This window comes from Tauraco erythrolophus, chromosome 3, assembly GCF_009769465.1.
Source record: "Tauraco erythrolophus isolate bTauEry1 chromosome 3, bTauEry1.pri, whole genome shotgun sequence".
NCBI lineage: Eukaryota > Metazoa > Chordata > Aves > Musophagiformes > Musophagidae > Tauraco > Tauraco erythrolophus.
Genome location: NC_141467.1, coordinates 8,984,003 through 9,001,953, shown reverse-complemented (window position 1 = coordinate 9,001,953; position 17,951 = coordinate 8,984,003). Strand labels below are relative to the sequence as shown.

The window sequence follows — 17,951 nt, the reverse complement described above, 5'->3', positions numbered from 1 at the left end:
CCTTTTGTAAGGCATACAAAGGCATTTCTCTGTTCATCACAAAAGCCTAGATCCAAACCAGAAAGATATCCTAATCCAAGCGGGAAAGGAAAAGAAAAACCAACCAAAAAAAGAAAAAGAAAATCAAAACAAACAACCCCCTCCCCAAAAACCTCACACCACACCCCAAAATAGAAGTGAACTAAGGAATAACAATAAAAAGCAGTATGACATAAAAATGAAGTATCCCTGGAAAAAAATACTGTATCAAAGTTTATCCTGCAGCCAAGCAGTCAGTCATTACAAAAGTACATTTGATCACACTGGAAGACACCAGGTCAAATTTCCAGAAGACTGAGGAAGAGAATTGGTCTAAACTTGTCAGATACTTGCAAACCGTCTGCTTAGCACTGTAACCACCGAGAGGAAGCCAGATCCTTACAGCCATATGCTCAAACTTTTCTCTAATCCAAACTGACAATCAATTTGAATTCTGAAAAAAAATCTTATGTCAAAATAGAACTTTATTCAGACAATTATAGCCTGCCTATAATAGCCCATATTCCTCTTTTCTGTTAACACCTGTCAGCTTCTAAGGGGCTAAGGCAGTTTTCTGTCTTCAAGCAAGTCCAACTTACAATTCTGAGTGAGGTTTGGAAACTAAACAACGTCTGGTAGGCTGAACAGAGATGTACCAAAGTACTGCAGGTTAACTGCACGGAGGGACTCTGGCCAGCTGCCCCTTAGCAGTGCTGTGTTCCTGCTCCAGAACACGGCACCCAACAAAGACTGGCTTTATAACAGAATTTTTAAAAAAAGACCATCTAGTCTACAGACAAAAGTAGAACACAGCAGTAAAACTTGTAAACCAAATAAAAAGCAGCATCAGTTTTCTGGACCTCCCTTCTACAGGGAGGAGAGGAAAGGAGTTCTACGAAAGAAAATTTAGAACAGTTTGAAAACCTGCAAATAAAAACCTAACATCTGTTTGCACCTATGCCAAAACCTTAGAGCCAATCTCTTACACCCCTGAAAAGGTGGTAGCTGTGAAGTCAAACTATTAGATGCCAAAACAAAGGGTTGGGGTGGGTTTTTTTTGCAAGACACAGCATGCCCAAGGCAACATAAAAAGTGCTTGGAAGATAAACACAGAGAGAACAAAATACAATTCCCTGCTATTGTTCTTTGAAAAGGACAAATCCTCCAATAAAAGTATCCTTTGAATGGAAAGTGTCTTAATTCAAGCATTACTCAGACAACTAGTTGCCCAAAAGGCAGTCATCGATATTATCTGGAGGTGAAGTTTTTCTACCTAAACAAAGCAAGCAGTGTAACGCAAGACAAACTTCTCAAAAAGAAATACAATTATTAACTCTCTTGGAATGTTCTGTTTTAGAGACAAGTTGACATTTGGCCTCAGATGATTCTAAAGGGCTCCTGTTTTTCATGCAAACTTACACAGGTTCTCCGTGAAAGGAGTATTAAAAAATGGTCTTCCTCCATGTTTTTGCTTATTTTTAAAAAAAAACCCAAAACTAAATATACTCCTGGACTGTAAGCCACTTCAACTTATTCTTTCTGAAAGATTCTTTATAATTCCTTTAGGACAAAGCTTTCCGACTCCAAGCAACTAAATAGCAGAAACTAATAGCTGCCCCACTAATGAACATTAAGATGCACAAATGGTTAAACTCTCTCATAATACAATTTTCTTACTGTAATTTCCATCCCCTTTACTGAGAGCTGTTACTGCCCTTCCAAAAGAAGACAGGCATGCAGACTGTAGCGACAAAGGAGAGAGTTTTCTTCTTTCACGTGTTTTAAATTCACAGATTTGTCATACCTTTCCGATGGTTTTACTCCCTGTTCTGCAGGAAAACTCTTCTCTCTCATGCCCTGCAAGTAAAGTTTGATTTATTTCAAGATTTATCTGAATATATGCATATACTATACACAAAGCAAACAACCACTCATGTTTTGTGTCGGGTTTTTTTATTTATACCACTGAAAATACCTCATCTACTTAAGCTTGTTCCCAAACTACTATGACTATCCACTTTGATCTCTGGCCTAAAAAGCCCATAGATTTAACACCTGGTCATTTTTACATTCAGATTGATGCTGGAACCATGGGTGGTTTTTTCCTGCAAGAGATGCCAATCTTGTTTCAAAGAAAGTTTATCAGGGACTCCATCCACACCAAACTGATCAGAATGGGTAATTGAGCTTATTGTCAGAGATCTCACTCATAGCCCACAGTTCACCTCAAAGAGTTTATCTACATCAGCGTGTTCCATTAGCAACAGCTTTGTGTACAGCAGCATACAAAGAGGAAAACGTTGTTTCTGTATTTTAACATTCTTTCACTGAGAACAGCCTGACCCAACAGCACATCATCACATTCTGAAAATAACCACCAGCCACTCACCGTTCCAAAAATACAATTAAATCCATAAAAACTCAAAAGTTTTCTCTCTTCCACAATGGCTCCCACTGTCTTAATGCTTACCTCGAACATACTATCAGTACTCTTTGTCAAGGAAGAGCATCTTAATAGAGGAATTAGAGACATTCCAAGCTTGTAAAAAGCAGGCAGATAAGGACCAGAAAGTTTACTTACTTTGTGCTTTATATCTACTCTCTGGCGAATTTTGCTGGCATCAGTAGCTGGAGTCAGAGATGGTTTAAAATACTGGGTCCGACTCACTGGCAGAGAGATTGCCTTTGGTGTCACGAGTTTCTGGACAGGTGGATGCTGCGATTCCATCTTTGAAAGGGAAGCAACAATCAATTTATGCTTGCACACCCATCCCAATTACTGCAGCGTTTACTGATAAAAAAAACCTCCCCCATCAGTCTCAGCACCCAGTGAAAATTATTTGGAAGTGTTGAAAGCATTTAGCTTGCAGAGGGCCATCACCAGAAAACCAGTTATGAAATCCAAAAAGCTACGGAAGTAGCCAAAGTCTGACTGAATCCTACCTCAAAATTGGGCAGTTAACTTCACAGACAAAATAATTCACGCTACTATAACCAAAATAACTCATGTTACTACAATATGCTCCCATCTTTTCCTCTCCCACATTGTGATTTTTTTTCAGTGGCCTAATCCATTAATCTAACATTGAAAGCGTTATGAAAGTGTTAAGCAGTTAATTATACAGGCTTCTGGGTTTCATTTTTTCCTATATTTCCCCCCTCTAAAGTTACACTTTCAAAAAAAAAAAAAAAGAAAAAAGAAAAAAACTTGTAAAATAATTTTAAACTAGTCTCATCCGTTAAAATATGTTTCAATATTTTAGATTTGCATTAGATGCACTTAAAACTAATAGTTTGACTTTCCTCGTCAAGGCATTTTCAGAGACCAGAGTTGATTTTTAACAAAAGCATTGTACATTCTGCAAAACTATCTTAATTTAACTGTGAAACAAAAAAGACCTCAAAAGGCTACAAGATTTACCAAAGGTTCCATCTGCAGTCTTAAGGAGCAGAAGAATCAGACTTAGAATGCATGCTATTATTTTAATTAGTATCAACAGAAAACCATGTTTACAATGCTGCTTTAATTTCACAGTATCTCCCAAGTCTTGGTAATAAAAGAAATTGCTGTACTATCTATAAAGTGAAGAAAAGTACACGTTTCTAAAAATTATTATACTCATTTTGAAACCTTGAGTAAAATGTGGTTTACTTCAGTTCAGAAACCCATTTTGTGTGAAGGATGGTCCACTGCAGTTTTTAAATGTAAATTGAATAGAATTGGAATAGGAATAGAATAGTTGAGTTGGAAGGGACCTACAATGATCATCGAGTCCAACTGTCTGTCTGCTTCAGGGCTGACCAAAAGATAAACCATGGTATTACGGTCACTGTCCAAATGTCTCTTAAACACTGACAGGCATGGGACACTGACCACCTCCCTAGGAAGCCTATTCCAGGGTTTGACCACCCTCTCGGTAAAGAAATGCTTCCTCATGTCCAGTCTAAATGTCTGCTGATGCAGCTTTGAGCTGTTCCCATGCACCCTGGCAGTGGATCCCAGGGAGAAGAGATCAGCACTTCCCCCTGCGCTTCCCCTCCTCAGGAAGCTGTAAAGAGCAACGAGGTTGCCTCTCAGCCTCCTTCTCTCCAAAGACAAACCCGGTGTCCTCAGCCACTCCTCAGAGGACATGCCCTCCAGCCCTTCACCAGCTTTGTTGCGCTCCTCTGGACACATTCAAGGACCTTGACGTTCTTTTTCAATTGTGGGGCCCAGAACTGCACACAGTACTCAAGGTGAGGCCACACCAACGCTAAACACGGCGGGATAATCACCTCTTCTGCCCGGCTGGTTATACCGTGTTTGATGCACCCCAGGATGCTGTTTGTCCTCTTGGCTGCCAGGACTCACACTCACCCTGCTGTCAACCAGCACCACCAGACTCCTTTCTGCAGGGCTGCTCTCCAGTCATTCCTCTCCCGATTTATACTCGTGTCTGGCATTACTCTGGCCTAGATGCAGAATCCGGCATTTGTTCTTGTTAAATTTCACGCCATTAATGATTGCCCAGTGCTCCAATCTATCTAGATCTCTCTGCAAGGGCTCTTGTCCCTTGAGAGTCAACAGCAGCTCCCAGTTTAGTATCAACAGCAAACCTGCTAATGGTGCACTCATCTCCTGCCTCTGGACCGATGATAAAAACATCAAACAAAACTGGGCCTACAATTGAGCCCTGAGGAACACCGCTGGTGAATGGTCACCAGCCAATTGTAGCCCCATTCACTACAACCCTTTGAGTCCTGCCCCAGTTCTTCATCTGCCAGTCAGTTCTTCACCCAGTGCACTGTCTACCTGCTCATGCCACAGTCAGACAACTTAGAATGGTCTGGGTTGGAAGGGACCTTTAAAGGTCATCTAGTTCAAGCCCCTCTGCAATGAGCAGGGACATCTTCAACTACATCAGGTTGCTCAAAGCCTCATCCAATCTGACCTTGAATGTTTCCAAGGATAGGGCACCTACCACCTCTCTGGGCAACCTGTTCATGTTTCATCACCCTCATCATAAAAAATCTCTTCCTTATACCTAGTGTGAATCTATCCGCTTTTAGTTTAAAACCATTTTCCCCCTTGTCCTGTCGCTACTAGAGTGTCCCCATCTTTCTTATAGGCCCCCTTTAGGTATTCAAAGGCCGCAATAAGGTCTCCTCAGAGCCTTCTCTTCTCCAGGCTGAACAATCCCAACTCTCTCAGCCTGTCCTCATAGGAGAACTTGTCCAGAAGGACTCTGTGAGGGACAGTATCAAAAGCCTTACTAAAATCCAGAAAACTACATCCACTGCCTTCTCTTCACCCACTAGGAAGGTGACCTTATCGTAGAAGGGTATCAAATTAGTTAGACAGAATATATAAAGAAAAAAGTAAAAGTCACCCAGTTAGATGTTTAATACACTAAGAACTATTCTGTCTGGTGCAGATGCTTCAAATATGAAAAATACAACAAAAAAAACACCTGCAAAAGTTTGCCTGAGTGCTCAAGTGTTCTGCCAACCGTACGCTTTCTTTAGCAGGAAAACACACAACCCTCTCCTCCCCTTCTCACCACGGGCTACCCTTCCTCTGCCAAACTCTAAATTCCAGTATTATGAATAGACAATTTGTCTACTTTTACTCAGTGACAGCTGTGTGCAACATTCGCTTTCTGACTGACGTCAGGCTCTCTGCTGCAAAACTGGTAGATCTTTCTTAATGCCTCATCACAGGTGTAGTTCTACAATTAACTGAGAATCCATACCAGCTTTGTTTTCTATTATTTGAATAATATTTAAAGAAATTTTATGCTCTACATTTCACTGTTCTTGTAATGCATATGGTGAAAAATGGTACAAGAAATCCAAGATGTTTGTAAACTGTGACTGTAAAATTAATTATACTTCTAATCAAGGGATTAGCATAGAATCTTCTTGAGGCATTCCCTCAATTTTCGCATTGAAACAGCAAATGAAAAGTTAACATGGAAGAAAAAACACACTTTTTTTCCTTCAGTTGCCTGATCTTACAGAGGCCTTTTGTGGGTTTTACTTGTAACTCAATGATATCCTAAACTGAAGTGAATAAAAAACATTACTGTTTTTTTTTGTTTTTTTTTTTTTTTACAAAAATGAAGAAAAACACGCTTTACCACAGCATTATCACCAATTCAGTGCTACCTCCAAATAGGAATTTAGGAACATAAGGTTACACAAGTGACAACATTTGACAACACTCCGTCTCCTTCCCTTGAGTGGTAATAAAAATCATCAGTACCACGTTTCTGTTTGAAATGAAAATCATAAAATCATAGAACGGTTTGGGTTGGAAGGGACCTTAAAGATCATCTAGTTCCAACACCCCTGCCATGGGCAGAGAAATCCTCCACTACACCAGCTTGCCCAAAGCCTCATCTAACCTGGCCTTGAACACTTCCAGGGATGGGGCAGCCACAACTTCTCTGGCCAACCTGTTCCAGTGCCTCACCACCCTCAATGTAAAAAATTTCTTCCTTATATCTAATCAAAATCTGCCCTCTTTCAGTTTGAATCCATTGTCCCTTGTCCTATCACTACACGCCCTTGGAAAAAGTCCCTCTCCAGCTCTCCTGTAGGCCCCCTTTAGGTACTGGAAAGCTGCTATAAGATCACCCTGGAGCCTTCTCTTCTCCAGGCTGAACAGCCCCAACTCTCTCAGCCTGTCTTCATAGCAGAGGTGCTCCAGCCCTCTGATCATCTTCGTGGCCCTCCTCTGGACTCACTCCAGTAGCTCCATGTCCTTCTTATGTTGGGGACTCCAGAGCTGAACACAGTATTCCAGGTGGGAGAGGGGCAGAATCACCTCCCTCGACCTGCTGGCCACACTTCTTTTGATACAGCCCAGGACACGGTTGACTTTCTGGGCTGCCAGCGCACATTGCCAGCTCATGTTGAGCTTCTCATCCACCAGCACTCCCAAGTCCTTTTCCTCAGGGCTGCTCTCAATCCATTCTCCGCCCAGGCTGTACTTGTGCTTGGGATTGCCCCGACCCAAGTGCAGGACCTTGCACTTGGCCTTGTTGAACTTCATGAGATTCTCACAGGCCCACCTCTCCAGCCTGTCAAGGTGCCTCTGGATGGCATCCCTTCCCTCCAGCGTGTCCACAACACCACACAACTTGGTGTCATCTGCAAACTTGCTGAGGGTGCACTCGATCCCACTGTCCATGTCTCCAACAAAGATGTTAAATAGCACTGGTCTCAGTACTGACCCCTGAGGAACACCACTCGTCACAGGCCTCCATGTGGACATTGAACTGTTGACCACAACTCTTTGAGTGCGACCATCCAGCCAGTTCCTTATCCACCGAGTGGTCCATCCATCAAAACCATGCCTCTCCAGTTTAGAGACAAGGATGTCGTGTGGGACAGTATCAAATGCTTTGGATAAGTCCAGGTAGATGATTTCAGTTGCTCTTCCCCTATCCATCAATGCTGTAACCTCATCATAGAAGGCCACCAAATTAGTCAGGCAGGATTTGCCCTTAGTGAGGCCATGTTGGCTGTCACCAATCACCTCCTTATTTTCTATGTGCCTTAGCATAGTCGCCAGGAGGATCTGCTCCATGACCTTGCCAGGCACAGTGGTGAGACTGACAGGCCTGTAGTTCCCTGGGTCTTCTTTTTTCCCCTTTTTAAAGATGGGGGCTATGTTTCCCCTTTTCCAATCATTGGGAACTTCACCAGATTGCCACGACTTCTGAAATATGATGGATAGTGGCTTAGCAACTTCATCTGCCTGTTCCTTCAGGACTCGCAATGCACCTCATGTGGTCCCATGGACTTGTCCACCTTCAGGTTCTTAAGATGGTCTCGAACCTGATCTTCTCCTACAGTGGGCAGTTCTTCATTCTCACAGTCCCTGCCTTTGCCTTCTGTGACTTGGGCTGTGCAGCTGGAGCTCTTGCCAGTGAAGACTGAGGCAAAGAAGTCACTGAGAACCTCAGCCTTCCCCATATCCCTGGTAGCCAGGTCCCCCGTTTCCTTCCGGAGAGGGCCTACATTTTCCCTAGATCTCTTTTTATCACTGACATATCTACAGAAGTTTTTGTTGTTGCCCTTGATGTCCCTGGCCAGATTTAACTCTAGCAGGGCTTTAGCTTTCCTAACCTGATCTCTGGTTGCTCGGACAATTGCTCTGTATTCTTCCCAGGCTACCCATCTTTGCTTCCGCCCCCTATAGGCCTTCTTTTTGTGTCCGAGTTGGTCCAGGAGCTCCTTGTTCATCCATGCAGGCCTCCTGGTGTTCCCATCTGACTTTCTCTTTTGTTGGAATGCACCGCTCCGGAGCTTGGAGGAGGTGATCCTTGAATATTAACCAGCTTTCTTGTGCCCCTCTTCCCTCCAGGGCCTCGTCCCATTGTACTCTAGCAAGGAGATCCCTGAGGAGGTCAAAGTCTGCTCTCCTGAAATCCAGGGCAGTGAGCCTGCTATGCACCCTCCTTGCTTCTCTAAGTATCTTGAATTCCACCATTTCATGATCGCTGCAGCCAAGGCTGTCCTTGAGCGTCACGTTCCCCACCAGCCCTTCATTGTTGGTGAGAATAAGGTCCAGCAAAGCACCTCTCCTCGTTGGTTCCTCTACCACTTGGAGAAGGAAGTTATCATCCATGCATTCCAGGAACCTCCTGGATTGCCTATGCCCTGCTGTGTTGTCCTTCCAACAGATATCAGGATGGTTGAAGTCCCCCATGAGGATCAGGGCTCGTGAACGTGAGGCAGCTCCTATCTGTCTGTAGAGGGCCTCATCCACCCAGTCCTCCTGGTCAGGGGGTCTGTAGCAGACCCCTACTACTTTGTCCCCTGTCCCTGCTCTCCCTTTAATCCTAACCCATAAGCTCTCAGTCGGGACCTCATTTGTCCCCAGGTGCAGCTCCATGCACTCTAGCTGGTCCTTGACATAGAGGGCAACTCCTCCTCCTCTTCTCCCCTGCCTATCCTTCCTAAAGAGCCTATACCCTTCTATTCGGACACTCCAGTCATAGGATTCATCCCACCACATCTCCGTGATGCCAATAAGATCATATCCCGACAGGCGCACACACACTTCTAACTCCTCTTGCTTATTCCCCATGCTGCGCACATTGGCATAAAGGCATTTAAGTCGAGCCCCAGATGAATCTGGCTTCCTGGCTGGAGCAGCTGGAATTCCCTTCTTCTGTTCTACAGGTACTTCCAGCACATCTTTATCATTCTTGATATTCCCCCCCTCCCCCTTCAAATCTAGTTTAAAGCCCTGTCAATGAGCCTTGCTAGCTTTTGCGCTAAGACCCTCATTTCCCTCTGAGAAAGACAAGTTCAAGGTCTGTATGATCACTCAATCAGTATCCTTCTATTTCTGACCATTTCTGCAAGAGGAAGCTTTCCTAAACAGAAAGATTAACATGCAACTTAACCCCAAGTTGCAGGACATGATAAAACTACTTTGTGTGTTCTAGAGAAGTTGTTCTTTATTGACATATCAAGACACCACCACATAAAGGTAACAGAAACCTTAACCTGAGTAATCTTCACAGTCCATCTACTGTGGGTAGAAAGACATTCTTAGCAATTTCCACATAGCCAAGACAGCTATCATTCACATAATGCTAATATTAACTTGAATTCATGTGTGTGCTGTCATTGAGGATTGTGACATTTCTTCTAAGAGCTGTAAAGAACAGAACGCTATCTATCTCAGTTTAAGATGTTACTGGTTCTTACCTGTTTTCGTTTGGATTGGAAGCTAGTTATATTCAGCACGCTCCTGTCCGCAGGCTAAGGGGGAAAAAAAAACCTAAGTATTAGAGGACGATTTTTTCCCCTAAGAGAGGGTTCCATCCAACAAAAATATGGGGGTTTTGTGATCAACTTACAGAAGACAGTGGAGTAGAAACAGAAGACGGAATCCTTTTAGCATCCTGTTGAAAAAACAGTGCAATAAATTAAACTGGACACTACATAAGATCTTCACCCTATACTGGGACAATTACTATGATTTTCAAGCATGTGAAATAAAACAGATGAAAAGGAGTGCCATTTACCGCCAAAGGACTTGACATCTTCTCCAATGACTGCAAGATGCGTCGTGCTGTGGAACTTGTCACGCCATAGGATTGCACGCTTGCTTGTTTAGCTTTCATTTGTCTTCTTACTGGCTGCTGAAAAATCAGCATTGCAAATGTTATGATGCTTGATTTTGAATTAAGCATGCATGTACCTTATGTCCTATGGCTACACTGATGATAGAACCAATACTCTTGTGATGACGAGGCTGACTAGGCGATCGAGCCATGAAGAAGAAAACATACTCTATTGACTTTCTAGAAGTTTAAGTAGGGCCCCATATATCTTGCACATGGAATAAAGCAGCAAAAGAAATCACTGAATGTAAAAGGTCATAAAAGGGAAAATGTTAGGCCTGTAGAGTCTCCGAAGCAGTAATCAGGAAAACAGAACTGAAGCAAAGACTTGTGCTGCAGAAAGTACTTTGGGCAAGAAAACAAATTTCAGTTTCACGATGGTGTAAGTGTACCATCTTAAAACCAATGTATAAAATCAACATCAGGAATTTCTAGTTTTGCTTCTCTCATTTCCTCCCTTCCCCCAAGATCACAGATGAATGCAAATCCTTTTAATCTGTTTAAAAGGGTAAAGATCTGATTTGAACTGCAACAGAACTAAACATATTTAACTGAAAAAGTAAAATGTTTTATTTGCACCATATGACTGAATATAATTAAAAAGAAACTTCTTTCAGTGTGACTTCTTTTTTTTTTTAAATTATGGTAAACCCCTCACGTAACCACATCACGCTTGCCACACTGCTGTGTGAAGACAGGAAGCAGACCATACAGTATGTAAAAAACACAAGCGAGACTCGCTGTAACCCACAGCGTGCAGAAAACAAGAACACCAGTGTCTCCTTCAAAAGCCTAGTGCTTCGTCCCTCTTTTCAGCACAATCCACATTTATTTTGTAAAAAATAAAAACAGCTGACCAAAGAGGGCTCCTAGCTTACATGAAGTTTTGAGTGTTCTGAAGTTTCATTTAACATCAAGTCAGAACAAACCACAAGTTTTCAAGGTTTCCCGTAAGTCAGGAACTTGTAGGTCCCCTTGTTCCATGGCAGAAATGGACTGCCAGAACAGGTCCAGCAAACTATTATTTCCAGTTCCTTAAATAAAGTTCCTTTTGACTTTGGGTTATTTTTTTTTTTAAATAACAGTCATTTTGTTTTAAACGCATTCTAACCAAACCGGATTTATTGACTTCCTTTTAGATTCAACTGCAGCTACGGAGAGTTGTCCGCATTTTCAACTTGTTGGTTCATTTTAGAGGGCTAAGAACTCTTAGGGGCACGTAATTCTTTCCAGGACCTATCTGAATCATATTAAAATAGAAACCATTTTATTGTTTATTCTGAGATTGTGTTTAGGACTCAGTGCCTCCCTCTAGGTAACAGAACAGCAAAGGATCAGCAAAGTTGCCTTTTAGATACTACTACAGTAAAGACTGCACAGTTCTATACAATATATTCGTAGCGTGAGTGTAGGCATGCTTGTGTGAGATCTACAGACAAGTACCAGGCAGGTAGCTTTTGCTACTATAAAAACAAATCTTCAAAGTTATGCGATCATCGTTTTTATTTACACGTTATTTTAACATCATACAGTCAGAGGTAGACAATGGCACTTCTCTGGAATTTTCTGAAACACTTAACAACAGAGGAAATCCCAACTACAAACAACTAGCCAGAACCTAAGGTGCTACCATCATTCTCGTGCATTATGACAAGTATTTCTACACAAACTGTTAAAAAAGAATTTGAACAGAAACTGTTCTTTTCTACTCTTACGGGTTAAGAGGGCAGAATAGGAACTGTTGCCACATTTTCAGCTCCCTGATCACAGCTCTTTTGGCAGTTCTACCCCTTCTATATTTCAGTCACATTTTTTCCTCACACCACACTGCTATTCTCATACCTGGTAAGGAGCAATTCGTGCTTTTGTCTCCCTTGCTGCCGCAGCTGCACCACCATAAGTGGTCTTTCCAGGGTAAAACGGAGAATCCCCTAGCTGGCTTGTCTTAAAGACAGAAGTGTTTCCAAGTGACTACAGAAAGATGTTATGATAAGTGGTTAGTAAAACAGCTACACATTCAAATTGATTAAAATTAATACTGTGCCGTACTTACAGGAGAGGGAGATCCAAAAGCAGATAAATTGAATGCAGGTTTTTTAGAGCTAGCTGCAGGATGCTGTAAGAGGGAATGGGATCTTTCAGCCTCTGTGGACCAGAGCAGTGGTGCTGAAGTATTTTTTGAAACTGTGATATCTGCAAAAATGACACATGCTGTATGTAAATGCCTTGTGTACATAGAGAACTTTAATCTAAAGATCACACTAACTCCAGAGTTCTTTAATGCAGAAAAGTAAGTCTTGCAGAATGAAGAAGTCCCCTAACACTCATTTTTCCAGCACTCTAACTTTCGGAGCTCTTCAGACAGATCAATTTCACATATGGTAGGAAAACCAAGTATCAACTCTGAACTTGAAATCTGTTCACAGAACTGCAAATACGTTACTTTTCAGTAATCTTTCAAAAGCATGCACAACAAGTTAACAGTATGCTTCTAATGTAGAGCAATTTTATTTTTTCTTCTATCATGGTAAAATAAAAGAGAACTGCATAAACACTGGTGCCTCTATAACGATACAAAGTTTTCCCTAGGTTGGTAAAGGGTTGAAGGCCAGCATAAGAACTGCACAGGTTTTAAACCTGAAAAATTCCCCAAAGACTGAACTAACAGAGTTAATGACCTACTTTCCATGCATGTTTGATGGAGACACACCAGAAAGCTCTAGTAAATTCAGGTTATATTGCTAAAGCCTAGCAATATCTACTCTGAATTGTAAAAATATGTTCTTGAGAGAACTTGCTGAGCATGTCTCAATTCCCTTTTTTAGGGGAAACCTGCAAACCTGCTGTTGCCCCTTCTTCAGTGAGATCACCTAAGTTCCCATCTACATCAATACAACGTTTATTTTTTTTTACTTTAAAATGATGTACATTCCACACTGAATTCAGCAAAAGATATGACAGTATTGACAACTGATACCTTCTACCAAAAAAGCAGCCTAAAACTACTTGCTCAGTCAGAAGAGTTCCTTTATTGACTCCTGGTGAAAACATAGGAAATGGTCTTGTGTTTCTTTCTGCCACCTGTATTTATTCACATTTAACTAGTTGCAGTTAGATATTCTGAGTCACCCTTCCAGGCAATCAACCTAGCTGTCAAACTTCAGCGAGTCATCTTCAGTTCCTACTATCCCAGATCAAGATTTACAGGTAACCTAGCTAAAAGTGTGTTTATAAACACCAACTCTTTGCAACATCAGGGTCTCAGAAAGGTATTCTGAAGCATGATTATATTAAAAAGGTGTCAGGATTATATACTTCTAAAATACTAAAAATTAAATTTAATTCTAACATCCAAAGCTGATATTCACCTACTTTATTTACTAAAGTGACGTGGAATATTAAAGACTGCAAAGTACTTTGTGTTACCAAAATCAATTAGAGAAGATGAAAGTTACCTTTATCAGATGCTCTAGAGGAGAAGCCACTGGTTGTTGAGATGTTATCATCATCATGCTGAGAGGTAGAATCTTTTATTTCTTTTACAAGAGACAGTCCGGGACTGCCAATGCCAAGGGAAGAAGATGTAGAGGGCTGACAATGTGGTACTGTGGAATCCAACATGGTACAGTTCAAATGGCTTCGATGAAGAGAGGGCCTTGTTAACACATCTGAGAAGTTCAATGCAGATCTACTCGTGGATGGTTCTAAACAAGAACGACAAGACAATTAGCTTTCCTATAGGCAAGCTCACAGAAGCCAAGACCTGTTTTCTATCAACAGTCATGCTATTGCCAAGTTCTAAGCACAAAAATAGAGAAGCCGAATTTAACTTCTTCCTCACCCAGATAGGGTTTCATCTAACTGATTACAACAGCAACACTGCTTGCAATAATAAGTATTAGTGTCGCATTAAGAAGTAGTTAACAACGAGGTTTTACACCACCAAATTCTGACCCCATGCTTAAGTGCTCTAACACTGGGTCTTTCACTAAATCAAACATGTATAAATTCCTTCTGCAGCAGATAAAGCTTGCAATAAGCTTTCCAGAATTTGAGATTACAGGGCAAGTTACAGACAACTCTGTAGTTTAGACAGTCTTGTAACAAAGATGATGTTAATCTGAATACATAACACGAAAATGTTATTTGCAGAGGTTTCTGGGGGGATTTGTTTTGGTGTCATCATGCCCCCTCCCAAGTTCTCCCTGACTGACCAAGCATCAGGTCATGCTACAGGCAAAACATTACCTCCTATCCATTAACATGTGAGATTTTGGCACAAAAGACAAGTAAGCGTAGTGGCCTCAGTTGCAAGATGGGCCTTTTTTCCTCATGAACCAAAGGGTCTGCAAACACTGCCACTGTCTTGCAAGAGGTGGTCTCACAGCTCCAACTTGTGACATGAATGGAACAGCTATTAAAGGGTATCTTGCCTGATATCCATTTAAGTCCACAGTCTCTCCCACGAATTCCGAGCATGAACATGATCTTGAGTCACTATCCTCTTGATATTTACACCGAATCTTAAACTAGCTAGTTCAATCTTCAAAACCACTGCAATACTAGTAATTAGTTCTCCAAAACACCGTTAGATTTTTAGGACTGTTTTGCTGAAGGCTGGCCACGCAAAGGAATACAGGCTCTAACACACTGGTACCTCAAAGCTGAAGAAACAGGCTTTCGAAAATTGTAATAGTAATAATAATTTAAAAAATCTTGTTATTAACTATGGCAAGAAAGATTGGTCTACAACATCCACAGACTGCAACACACACTACTAAAGGTTCTAGGGCATCCATCTGCTCCTGATTTCTTGGAGTTAGAAAGTTTGTTGTGCAGCTGTTCTTACTGAAAGGTCCTTTCACACAGTTCTCCAGGAAAGCCAACACATGTTCCCCATTCATGAAGACCTTCTCTATTCCTTTAGCCAAACTTATTCTCAAGCTACAGCTACACTGAAAGCATATTTACAATTAGATTACATTGGTGACAAAGGTATTTCCTCATTATTTTTCATTCTGCCAACAACAGAGGCAACTGACTTTCCACACTAATGGTTACATACGTGTGCTCAGACAAAACTTCTCTTTACTAAAAATTAAGTTCCATAAAACTGCTAATTTAAGAGTAGCTCAAACGAGAGCATATGCAAATTTACAGAGGAGAACTACAGAAACAGTGAGGGGAATACATATAAAACACAGATTAACCTTCTATAAGGTAAAGGGGTTGCAAACTTCTTTGCCAAGGGTCCAAATAGGTTTTCAAATGCCCCATGCTAGCCACGCATACATCTTAATGTCACAAAATATTTCAAAAAGAATAATATCATAAATTGAGTTCCCCAGTTCTCCATTAAATTTAATAAAGGAATTTACTAAACTGACTGAAGAAGCCCAAAGGGAAAAAAAAAAAAAAATCAGGACATGAGAAGGAATTTTCCTCTGGCATTCTAGCATCTGGTCTTTTGTTTTGAGGACAACAAAACAAATTAGTGTTTTTATTACTTTAGACAATTAGATAAACTTTCATTCCAGACCTTTTAAAAAGAAAACGTAAGCCAGCACACTTGCAAATGAATATTACCAATATTTTGCACCTGGCTAATTGACTACCTGAAGTTAACTGATGATTTCCAGGAGCTGTAAAACAACCTCCAGTATGTTGCACAATTATGTTTACAGTTTAAACCTAAGACAGCTTCACAAACAGTTTTTGGGGGTTTTTTGGTGGGTTGTTTTGTGGGTGGTTTGGGTTTTTTTTTTAATTCTATCAAAACGCTCCTTCCAGTTTCCCTTCGAAATTTAGATTCAAAACCAGAAATCTGTGAATAAATACAGATGGCCAGAATACTAAATGATTTTTCACACACCTTCTAAATTAATTCTTGCTGATTCAGGCGTGACTCTCCCATCAATCATTGTGGTATCTTCATTTCCATAATCATCGTGATAGTTTACTGGATTATCTTCTTGGTTTGTAGATTCATTTGTATCTACACATTCATCTTCACTTCTATTGAAATACTTCTGTAACCATCCTGGTACGATGTTTTTCACTGATTCTGTCACTCTGCTAATGAGTCCCTGCTTGAAAACAAAAAAAAAAAAAAACACTTGTTAATTTCAGAAACACAGTCAACAGCATTTGATGGGATGCAATCTTGCACAGACCTTGAAGACAGACATTAGATAGCAAATACTCAGGATAAGAATAAGATAGAAGAGGTTGACCCTTGACATAAGATCTCTATACTTCTGGGGAACCGCAAGACAAAAATTCACCTAACATTAATTTACTACTAACCTGTCAGTTTCTGTACTTCCCAGTGACCTTGGCAATGTTCAAAATTCTGAAACTCTAGCCAAAGTTCACCAGAGGCTTGTCAAGTTACAAGGTCATCAGAAAATGCTATTTCTAAATAACTCCTGATGTACGTACTTTTTTTGAAGACTCCTCCTTTTAACGCCTTCACTTGAAAAACCATCATAAACAGAAGCTCAGCAGGAATCTACAGTGATAGTGATGACCATAACAGCTGCTAAAATCAGTGAACTTCAGTATTTCTAATTTTTCTAATGCTGAACTGCAGTAAACCACTGTTATGCTCTGAACAATCAAGGTATCCTAAAAGAAATCCTGGAAGAAACAGCTATAGTTGAGTAACAGATGCCTCACTACAGGACTGTTAAATAAATCCATTTTGATCAAATTTCATTCCATGGTATGTTAAAAGTTCTGGATCTCCAAACCTTAATATTCTGCAATTACTGAATACATAAAAGCCATTTCCATTTTGACATTTACCAATTATTTGCAATGCTTACATTCTATGTTTAAGAAATATTTATTTACCATTTTGGTTTAAGCAGTGACTTGTTCCCCATCATGCCCTCAAAATTCAACACACCTTCCGGTCAAATCTCAACCCCCCGCAGCAGACGGAGGGAGCTCCATGCTGCAAGCTCTTACACTGACTGCAGCCACAGAACCAGTTGCTAAATTCCACAAGCAATTGTGAAAGCTAACTCAGCAATTTCAACACTTTGGAAACTGAAAAATAACGAGTTGAACAGATTTTTGTTGAACTCCATTGTCAGCTGCTAACACACATATCAAAGGCTCTGGTAAGGTACTCTGATATTTTTCTGGGTTGGGGCAACAAAGTTTCTAGTCAGAATTATTATTCAGGTGTAGAAAATTGAAAATATTCTTTGAACATGTAATAGCTACAGTCCAGTAAACAATTCTGAAACAAGAACTCTAATGTATTCAACTTTCTTAAAAAACGTAGCACACTAATGAAAACAGAAACCCACATCATTTATTGAAGTCTTTCACACACAATGATGCAAACATCAACTTACAGGAGTTACAAACAAATTAGACACTCTTGAATCTGCAGTTAAGAGGAAGGCAGGGAAAGAGGAGGAAGGGAAGGTAGGAAACGAAAAGCCTTTTCACAGAAAGAAATTGTCTTAATTTACAATTTGACATTTTTCATAACGATCCATAATTTAATCTCGTACTTGCACAAAGACAGAATAAATATCCAGGGGCAGTTTAAACCAGCAGAATGCAGCGTAATAAACACATCCATCACAATTACCACGCTGAGACGCACACAAGCGTGCCACGCTCAGGATGCTGCTGCTATTCCACATAAATACGGAGCCTCAGCTCTCCAACAAAACGACCAACTGCACGTAACACCACAGTTCACAAACAGTTCAGCGCACGGTACCAGCAAAGAGTCAGTCTCTGCTCCATCCCCAGGCTCTCACTTCCACCTTTCCCCGGGACACA

General features: G+C 40.9%; 1 protein-coding gene across 2 annotated transcripts in view; it reads right to left on the bottom strand.

Annotated features, from left to right (window-relative positions):
* The window catches only part of NUP153 (nucleoporin 153), a 52,126-nt gene that overhangs the window by 18,055 nt on the left and 16,120 nt on the right, over window positions 1-17,951 (bottom strand). Inside the window, exons 2-11 of one of the 2 annotated variants that reach the window (XM_086608455.1) lie at window positions 17,138-17,143; window positions 16,018-16,231; window positions 13,601-13,849; window positions 12,199-12,338; window positions 11,988-12,116; window positions 10,047-10,163; window positions 9,879-9,923; window positions 9,727-9,780; window positions 2,600-2,746; window positions 1,823-1,875 (exon numbers count right to left, since the gene is read on the bottom strand). In XM_086608455.1, coding sequence (XP_086464581.1) covers window positions 1,823-1,875; window positions 2,600-2,746; window positions 9,727-9,780; window positions 9,879-9,923; window positions 10,047-10,163; window positions 11,988-12,116; window positions 12,199-12,338; window positions 13,601-13,849; window positions 16,018-16,231; window positions 17,138-17,143 — 1,154 coding nt within the window. Of the gene's footprint in view, window positions 1-1,822; window positions 1,876-2,599; window positions 2,747-9,726; window positions 9,781-9,878; window positions 9,924-10,046; window positions 10,164-11,987; window positions 12,117-12,198; window positions 12,339-13,600; window positions 13,850-16,017; window positions 16,235-17,137; window positions 17,144-17,951 lie in introns of both variants that reach the window. The other variant, XM_086608454.1, reaches the window with a different exon arrangement.